General features: G+C 44.0%; 2 protein-coding genes across 4 annotated transcripts in view; one reads left to right on the top strand and one right to left on the bottom strand.

Annotated features, from left to right (window-relative positions):
• Positions 1-10,137, top strand: part of LOC121919807 (protein FAM71C-like) — a 1,121,343-nt gene that overhangs the window by 746,817 nt on the left and 364,389 nt on the right. The window lies entirely within an intron of this gene.
• Positions 3,441-10,137, bottom strand: part of EFR3B (EFR3 homolog B) — a 140,316-nt gene continuing 133,619 nt past the window's right edge. For all 3 annotated transcript variants that reach the window (XM_042448688.1, XM_042448696.1, XM_042448679.1), the window contains 5 exons: positions 9,590-9,681; positions 8,652-8,700; positions 7,570-7,676; positions 6,271-6,320; positions 3,441-4,144 (listed from right to left, as the gene is read on the bottom strand). In XM_042448688.1, the coding sequence (XP_042304622.1) occupies positions 4,039-4,144; positions 6,271-6,320; positions 7,570-7,676; positions 8,652-8,700; positions 9,590-9,681 (404 nt within the window). In that variant the 3' untranslated portion in view covers positions 3,441-4,038. The remainder of the gene's footprint in view (positions 4,145-6,270; positions 6,321-7,569; positions 7,677-8,651; positions 8,701-9,589; positions 9,682-10,137) is intronic.

Genomic DNA, 10,137 nt, shown 5'->3' with positions numbered 1-10,137 from the left:
TTCCAGTGATTCCTTAAACTGAGTCGAGGAGCGAAGTTCCTAGTGGCAGCTAACGCGGCGGAAAAAAGGAACTGGGGAAAAGAGCGGGAACGGAGGTTTTATAGGGGATGGGCGGGGTTACCGCCAAAAAGTTTCAACATGTTGCAAAGTGTACTTTGCCTAGTGATTCCAGAAGTTTCCGAAGGCACTGCGCACGCGCAGTACAACCCATTTGTATGATTCGCAGAGACCACGAAGAAGAAAAATAAAATATGTCATCATCATCATCATCATCATCATGCCAAAGCAATATGTCAAAACTGGACAAGGTTAAATGATCAAGAGTTGACCTGAGCAATCCTATTGATTGATCCAGTCGGAAAAAGCAAGTTTCCATTTTGCCTTTCCTGAAAGACAAAGGTGCAAAGGAAGTATATATTGTATATTTGACACCTGGTGTGGATCATTTTTTAATACCTCGTTCCCCTCTCTACATCCAGTTAGTGAAAAATGGGTTTGTTCAGGTCTTTCCACACAGAAGTGGTTTTCGGAGTAGACAATCCATGTTTTTCCGCACAATGTTTTCTGCGTAAGAATCTTGTTTTCTGCACAGAAACTGCTGTTTCTTTGTGCAGACGCCCATCATTCCTCCTCCTTGGCGAGGCTGGCCATGGGGAGCAGGGAGTCCTCTCTTGAGGACTGCATTACAGCCAGCCCTCCACATTTGTGGCTTTGACTTTGGCAGATTTAATAAATATATGATCTCTAGGGATCTCTAGATCCTGCAGCACAGCTCTGCTGGAAGATGACCATAGAATTGGCTGGAGGACCTTGAGGTTACTGGAGAAAACACTTCTCTAAGCATTTGCAGGTCCTGTGATGTATTTAAGTCTCTTACTCCAAGTCTCAAGTCTGTACCTTCAAGTTTCAAGTCCTTGCAAGATACTTTCAAATCAAGTCTCAAATTGAGTTTCAAGTCTGGTTGCCAACTTTAACAGAAAAAAGGAGTTAGTGGTGGTGGTGAGATCCACAGCAGGGTTGCCGGACTTCTAGCTTCTTCATTATTAAGCCTCTATAGTTCAGATCTAGCAAGTGGAAATCAAAATTTGGTGCAGTCCATACGCTAGTCTGTTGTAACACAACTGACAATGTTTTGTGATGTCAAGACCAGGGCAGTGTAGTGGTTTAAGTGTTGGACCACCGCTCTAGAGATCAGGGTTCGAATGCCTGCTTGACCATAGAAACTCATTGGAAATCTTGGGCAAGTCACAATCTTTCAGCTTCAGAGGAAGGCGAAGGCAAAACCCCTCTGAACAAATATTACCAAAAACACCCTAAGATATGTTTGCCTTAGGGTCATCATAAGCCAGAAAAGGCTGAAAGGCACACAGCAGCAACAACAACAAGCAGCATTTGAAGATCTAAGTCCATGCATCATCAGATAGAGTATATTACTCTCAGTTGGCAAGTATATATTTATGCACTGGGGATGTATGTGTGTGCAACTATAAAAGTCAGAAAAGACTTGAAGGGACACTACAACAACAATGAAAAAGTAAATAGTGAGGCTAGTGGGGAAACAACATGCAAAAGCGTATTGCTAAATCTTAAATGAATGTAAGAGGAAAGACACCATTCACAGAACCCCCCCAAACGGCTATTTGAGCTTCATCAAACCCATGTTTTAAACATGCCTTTGAACTTCACAAACTTGTTATCTTTAAAACAGCCCAGCCCAAACCAGTGACAACATTAACATTTATGTTGAAAAGGGCACCAAGAGTTATTTTATTCAAAAATAAATCAACCGAATGTCCCTTATGGATAAATAACCTTTATGAAGATCAACAACCCCCAGCTGTCTCCATCCTTCTCTGTCCAACACCTTGAGCTTATTACCAACACCAAACACCAAAATGACATTGTATGCATCTATATGCATAAAGGAACATGGATATTTATTTTCAAATAATGCAGCTGCGGACAACGTCTATCCCAAGGGACACATGTGGCTCCAAGGGCCATTTTTGTGGTTTCCCATGGGTCAAAAAGTTTGCCCCCCACAATACCAATCTCCTCCCCCCAAAAATACCCTCGAATGGCTGGGGGCGCGCACATGTATTTTCACAATATTTTGGGACCTCTAGATCATGTTAGACCCAGCAGAAGCCTTTTTGGAAATGGGAAATGAACAGGAAATGACTTCTGCTCATCTCTTGTTGCTGAAAAGATCTTCTCCCAGAAAGCCCATGAAAAAAGCAAAAATGATCCACGTCTCCAAGAGGGTATGGATTTTTTGCAGATGTGGTTAGTGGGTGCAATGCTTCAAGTTCTCCTGGTGAGGTTCATGCAGCCCCTTAGCCTTCCACAGTGTCTTCTTGTTGTTGTGTGTCTTTTCCAACTTATGGCCATTCTAAGCGCTGCATGACAACTCTGGAGACCAGGGTTAAAATCTCCAGCTGGCAATGGAAACCCACTGAGTGACCGTGGGCAAGTCCCACTATCTCAGCCTTAGAGGAATGCGATGGCAAACTTCCCCTGAACAAATCTGGTCAAGCAAACCTCATGATGGGTTTGCCTTAGGGTCACCATAAGTTGGAAACAACTTGAAGGCACACCATCATCACCACCAACACAAGAGGTTCAGCTTAGGCCTTCATCAAAAGGATCTAAACAAAAAATATTGTGTTTGAGAACTGCCAGAAAATCGTCCAGGTAACAGTCCAATTTTTAATTAGAAAAAATACCAAGAACTATAGCAACAAATATTATCAGTTCCCCATACATTTGTCCTCTGCTAGAGGAGCACCTATTCACTTGCTGGGGCTACTTGTGCAATTCCCATTGTAGCATCTCCTTGGCATGCACAAGCAGCAGGATATTGGGCTATATAGGCCTTTGCACTGGGGTCCAGCTTTCGGGCTCTAAGTTTATTAGAATCCTAGAGTTGGAAGAGACCACAACGCAAGGGACATCCAGTCCAAACCTCTGCCATGCAGGAACTCTCAATCAAAGAATACCCAGCAGATGGCCATCCAGCCTCTGTTTAAAGATCTCCAGAGAAGAAGACTCCAGTACTCTCTGAGCCAGCATTTTCCACTGTCAAACAACTCTTGCCATCTGGAAGCTCTCCCTAATGTTGAGGTGGGATCTCTTTTCCTGTAGCTCGAATCCTTGTTCCTTGTTCTAGTCTCTGGAGTATCAGAAAACAAGCTTGCTCCCTCCTCAATATGACTTCCCTTCAAGTATTTTAACAGGGCTATCATATAATCTCTTAACCTTCTCTTCTCCAGGCTAAACATCCCCAGTTCCCTGGGTCTTTCTTCATAGGGCTTCATGGTTTCCAGACCCTTCATCATTTTGATGGCCCTATTCTGGACATGCTCCAATTTGTCAACATCCTCCTCTATGAAGAGGAGGCTAGAAGAAGAGGAAAAAGAGGGAGAAGGATAGAGAAAGGAAGAAGAAGAGTAGGAGGAAGGGGAGGAAAGGAAGGAAGGAAGGAAGGAACAAAGAGTAAAAATGAAAAATAGTAAGGAAAAAAAAGACTTTTCTGAGAGTGAGGTATTTATATTCAGTTCCACGAAGAGAAAGGAGGCAGAGAGAGACAGAGAATAAACTCATTTTATGTACTGGGTGATCAACACAGGCTTTCACTGGAGAAAGAGAACGACAGACAGACAGAAACAAAACATTCAAACCCGCGAAAAACTTTCAAAACCTCTTCTATAAAAGGAGAAGCCCAAAACGGCTTCCCCGCCTCCTCCTGACTCTCTGGAAAAGTCTTTCCGGAAGTGGCTTCTCCATGATGGGAAACGAGTGGAGCACGAAGAACAGAGAGAACCAAAGAGGATGGCCGGAGGGTGTGGATTGTAAGGGACGATGACACTTGCCCACCTTGCTTGGGAAGCGGCTCCGAGGGGCGCCTCTTCTGGTCTCCCCCCAGTCGCCCCCCTCCCCAAAATCCCCTTTTGGCGTATGCACATGGCACGGCAGCATTCCACGCGGCCCGAGGATGATTTGGTGCATGGCCGAGGCCCTGGCATGCAAATCAGCTTCTCAGTAGACACAGAGGTCCGGGAATTTCATCTCGTAGACCGGGATGGAATGGCTCTGTGGCTGTCCGTACGCAGCGGTGATGGTCCCCGAGGGGCTTGGAGGGGGTCTGCAAGGAAGAGAAAGAACAAAGGGACATTAAAGAGTGCTTGGGGGGAACAGGATAGTGCAAGCCATGTCAGGTGTAAGCCATCTTAGGAGAAGGCCGTGTCAGGAGGGACCCTGCAATATTTAATTCTTTTATAACTTTTGAAATTAATGTTTTTACTCCTGTCTTTTGCCTTGACTCCCGTTTTGAATCCTATTCTGGGAGAAAGGCGGGATATAAATACTTTAAATAAATAAATAAATGTTAGGAGCAAGCCATGTAATATTTAATTCTTTTTTAACTTTTGAAATTAATGTTATTACTTCTCTCTTTAGCCTTGAATCCCACTGTGGGAGAAAGGTGGGATATAAATCCTAGAAATAAGTAAATAATAAATTGTAGGAACAAGCCATGTGTGGGTGCAAGCCGTGTTACGAGCAAGCCATGTTGGGTGCAAGCCATTTTAGATGCAAGCCATGTTAGGCACCCAAGACATAGGTCAGCAGTCCTAGAGCAGGAATTTACACCAGTATAGTTGGTGTAGTGGTTGAGCATTGGAATACAAGATCAGGGTTCAAATCTGCTCTCAGTAATGGAGACCCACTGGATGACTGGGCAAGTCACACTCTCTCAGCCTGAGAGCAAGGCAAGGATAAACCTCTACTGAAGGAATCTTTGTAATTAAACCCTATGGGAGAATTGTCGTATGTTGGAGGTGACTTGAAGACACGTAGGAAGAAGGTAAGATAAGAGCCTGCATGGTGTAGTGGTTTGAGCTCTGGACTGGGATTTCTGGAGACCAGGGTTCAAATCCTTACCCAGGCATGGAAACTCACTGGTTGACCTTGGGTAAGTCAGACTCTTTCAGCCTCATAGGAAGGTAATGGCAAAAAATTAACCTGAGTATGTGCAATTTTAAAATAGGTTTTGGGTCTGGGGGCATGAAGGGATTTAATAGGCCACACTTTGTACGCTGGCCTTTCCGTTCCTCTGGGTTGCTGACCAACGCATGGGTCAGAATCTTATTGTTAGGACTTTATCGCACAGGCCGCCGGATGTTCCCATCGCATTCTGGATGTGTCCCAGAGGGGGTGATTTTCAGTAACGCTTGAGAAGCATTCCTGAAAATCGCTCCCTGGGGAAGACATCTGGAACATGATGGGAATGTTCAGTGGCGGCAGCAGCGTTCTCCCTGTGCGGTAAAATGCATTCTATGCCACCTCCCGTTCTCATCACGTCCCCTTTTAGAACGCAACAGGCCCGTTCCAGGGCCTGTGTGATGAAGTCCTTAGTCTCAACCAGAGTGTACCTGCTGCATCAATAGGATTCATCTAGATGGGGAATCAGCAATCAATTCATTTAATGGGTTTACTCAGATTAGGACTAATCAATGGGAATCAAGCCATAGTTAAGTTTCTACAGAGTGAACTCCTGACCATACTTCCCAAATCCCACATGACTCAAACTCAATATGTGGTCTTTTAATGAATTTGGATGGTTTTAACTTTACAAATCCTTTTAATGTTTTTTTTTAATCACTTTTGTTGTTGTGTGCCTTCTGATCCTTTCTGACTTGCGGTGATCTAAGGTGGTAAAACTATAATGGGGTTTTCTTGGCATGTTTCTTCAGCATGAGTTTGCCATTGCCATCCTCTGAGGCTGAGAGAGTGTGACTCACCCAAGGTCACCCAGGGGGTTTCATGGCCAGGCCAGGATTTGAATCCTGCTCTCCAGAGTCAAAGTCCAACACTCAAAACACTTTTTACATGTATACTGATTCTTAATTATTCTTATTATTCTTAATACGTTGTAGGTTATCCCAGAGAACCAGCATGATGCAGTGGCTTTGAGTACTGGAGTAGGACTCTGGGAGACCAGGATTCGAATCTCCACTCACCATTGAAACCCACTAGGTAACCTTGGGCAGGTGACACTCTCTCAGCCTAAGAGGAAGGCAATGGCAAACCTTCATGGAGGAAATCTCACCAAGAAAACCTTGTGATAGGTTCGCCTTAGTATTGCCCTAAGTCAAAACCAACTTGAAGGAACACAAGAAGAAGTAGAAGTCATCCTGAGTCCCATTACTGGGGACAAGGTGGGATAAAAACCCATAAGTCCAGCAATTCTTTGTTCCTTTTCTCCTTTACCTTATGGTGATCTCAAATATCTGGTTGAGCTTGCTCTGGAGCAGAGTTGCCTGCAACAAGAAGAATCAAGATTGTAGGCATTACATACAGAGCAAGATGTGATCAAAGAAGGATTCTCTTTAGAATATTCTGACAAGACAAGGGTGGGCACGAACATGGAGTCAGAGGGCTATTATAAATTACATGACCAAATACTGATCTCTAGTTTGGGAAGCTATGGAAGTTCAGGCTAGGGTTGGAAAACTAACAGAAGAGAAGACTAGGATGCTCCAGGCAAAGTGAGGAGAAAATCCTGCTTAGAATCACAGAATTGCAGAGTTGGAAGAGATCCCAAGGGCTATCCAGTCTAACCCCATTGTGCCATGTAGGAACTCTCAATCAAAGCATCCCTGACCATCCAGCCTCTGCTTAGAGATCTCTAAAGAAGGAGAATCCACCACACTTGAAAGACACCCCTCCCAAACTCTGGTCCTCCAAGTGTTTTGGACTTCAGCTTCCTGAAGCCTCAGTCATCTTGGTCAATGGCCTGGGATTCTGGGAGCAGAAGTTCAAAACACCTGGAAGGATAAAGTTTGGGAATCACTGAGCTGCCAGTTAGAGTTGATAATATTAGACTAGATAGGAAACAGGCGACTGGAGTGAGCCTATTTTCTGCCCCAGGAATGGTTGGGGGCAGACTGCATGCACTGTCCACAATGGCAACGAGAATACCATCAACAAAAATAACCCAGAAGTAGCCCAATTTTTTTAAAAAATCATAATTAATCACAAAATTGGTAGAATGGCTTAACAGCTACTGGCCTTTGTAAGTAGTTGTTTTGCCAATCTATCAATTTTGCAATTAATTTTATTATGGTTTTTTTTTTAAAGGACCCAAAACGGTGGCACTGGTGTGTGTGTGTGCGTGCGCGCCTGTGTGAGACATCTCTGGGGATGGATGGCACACACCCCTCTGCTATTTGTCCCTCCCCTCTGAAAGAATCAATGCTGATTTCCACTGTTAGGAATTGCATCAGAATCGATTCTTCCCACAGAACCTCTTAAAAAGTGCTATCAAAATGACCTGGGCTTTTGCGTTTGCTCTGCATTATCCCCGCTAGAATCGATCCAATGTGGATTTCCAGTGGAAACTAAGGGCATATAGCTCAAATCATTATTCGGAGCTTATCGTAGTGGGAACAACCCCAATGTGTGCATATGAGCTAATACACTATTGGTTTCCAGATATCAAGATAATACAGCCAATCCCCTGGGAAAGGTGGGTAAAGCAAGCACATGGCACATGAAAGAATCCCTTACCCGGGCACCACAATGAGCTGCGATTTCTTCAAATGGAGCTTTCTGGAACTTCTCTACCACCTGCCGTCTCCTTTCCCTCTCTTGTTCCTCCACAGCAACACTGTCTACTAAAAAGGTAGAATTCAGAGATATAGCCATGTTAGTCTGGAATATCAGTAAGCAAAGGGATCTTGTAGCATCTTTGATACATCTGAAGAAGGAGACCAAGTCTACCAAAGCCTATGCTACAACTCCTTTCACACAGTGGTAGAATACAAAGATACAGCTGTGATAGTCTGAAGAATCAGTATGTAGAGAGATCTTGTAGCAGCTTTAAGATGAAGGGTCTTGCCGGCCTTGGGGCAGAGTGGGGGCATGGCGTCCGCTTGACGCATGCCCCGACGCTGTCCTGATGCTGATGTCACACTGTGTGCCCAACCACACAGCAGGCAGTGTCATGGCACTCCTTTGGCACTGCATCCAGATGATGCATGCCAAAAGGAGCACCGGAAAGTGCTGCCATGGCGGAAAAGGCGCCTTTCCACGGTGCAAAAAGGAGTCGCATTTTGTGGCTTCTTTTTATGCCACGGATAGGCCAGATCAGAGATGCAGAGATGCCACGGCCCCAATCCGGCAAGGCCTGTGCATGCCTATGTAGTTGACTTTCTTTGGTATGGTTCTGCCCTATATAACACCAGGGATCTGTCTTCCACTGGCCTCACTTGGAGGGGATGACCCTCAGTTAAGGAGACCCAATATCCATCTGTGGCGAGTTGGTCCAAGTAGAATTCATTGCTCTGGGTTCCAGTTATAGCACTGATGTAAGGAGATACTGGAACCCATATGCTGAAGGACTGTGATGCTTTCCTCTGATGTTTACCACCTACTACATCCATGTACCACTCGTAAAACTTTTAACAGTGATGTCTATGAGATTTCAATGTTAAAGAAAGCCTCAGGGAGCCTGCAATGACAGCCAGGCTGAACGCAAATGAGAACTCCAAGTGGCTTAGGAAATCTTACAAGAGATTCCAGCCCCAGTGGATATAAAATGCAGACCAAATGGGCAACTTCCATTGCACCTCCTCTGCAAAGATATTTACCAATTGCTTTCTTCAGCGTTTCATATGTAATCTCTTCGGCAGGTGCCCTCTGTTCCGCATTTGGTGAATGGAAAGGCAATGGGGAGGCAGAGACAGAGAGAGAGGAATTGTTAGATACTTAAGACCTGGAAGAGTCTTAACTCTTACAATAAAGGGCAAACAAAAATACTGCTTTTTTAAAATGCATTTAACTTGTGTCCCATCTGTCTTCCAAAACTGTACCCCATTACAAAATCAAATACATATACAGATTATTACGAGCACTGAGATAAAGATACTGTACAAAAGTCTACCATGTTTGAACAACAATTAAATACTACTGGTATACATACTTTTCAATGAAGTAGCGTGGCTGCCACAGCTCCATTCTATAGAGTTCTGGGATTTGTAGTCTGGTGAGGCATCAAGAGCTCTCTGACAGGGAAAGTGAAATATCTCACAAAACTACAAAACCCAGAATTCAATGGCATTAAGCCATGGCAGTTAAAGCAGTGCCAGACTGCTTTATTTTTGCAGCATGGCAGCAGCCTATGGGTATAAAATGTACACGAAACATAAACTAATTTCATGTTGAGACTTGGCTCCCATCTCCAAAATATCTCATTCTGTATATGCAAATATTCCAAAATCTGGAAAAAAAAATAATCCAAAATCCGAAACACTTCTGGTCCCAAGCTTTTTGGATAAGGGAGACTTGTGTCAGTCTGTATTGAATCTTAGAATTTCAAACAACTAAAAAGTATCCCTAAGATTCCCTGATGGCCATCTGTAAGGGATGCTTTGATTGAGAGTTCCTGCATGGCAGGGGGTTGGACTGGATGGCCCTTGCAATCTCTTCCAACTCTATGATTCTATGATTCTATAATTTCCCTGTTATCCTCCTTGCATCTCTTGTTGTGCTCTAGCTCTGTTCCATGATGGAAAAAAAAAAATCCTACCTCTTCTCTTTCGGGGCTATTTCTCGACTCCACTTCAACCTGTAGCGAAATGGTCTCTCCAATGCTCTTCCTCTTGGACAGTCTGTCTTCATCTGTAAGTTGTGGGGTGGGGAGACAAAGAGAAACATTGTGCATTAGGTTGGGGGGGCTGACAGAGGTTTGGGGGGCTCCATTGGTCCCCAAGAAAGCTTGGACAGCCACTGTCCCATCCCTGAAAATAATTTACAGAGAAAGTTGGCCCCAAAGGACCGCTTCTAAACCCGAAGGACCTCAAAACTGTTTGGGGTTAGGTCTGCATTATTCCTCCAGGAGACCTTGGAGGGCTAAATACCAAACAAAACTTTACTTTTTTCCTGCCCAAAAATGTCCCTTCCCGACACCCCCAGGACATAGACGTCACTTCCTATTGTTGAATTAAAGGATTATCCTGGACCTAAAATCCCTCCCAGAGGAGCAAACATGAAGCTAATTTGCCCCCCATGCCCACTATATTATTATTATTATTATTATTATTATTATTATTATTATTATTATTATTATTATTATTA

This window comes from Sceloporus undulatus, chromosome 1, assembly GCF_019175285.1.
Source record: "Sceloporus undulatus isolate JIND9_A2432 ecotype Alabama chromosome 1, SceUnd_v1.1, whole genome shotgun sequence".
Taxonomy (NCBI): Eukaryota; Metazoa; Chordata; class Lepidosauria; order Squamata; family Phrynosomatidae; genus Sceloporus; species Sceloporus undulatus.
This window is presented reverse-complemented; position numbering and strand designations above follow the sequence as displayed.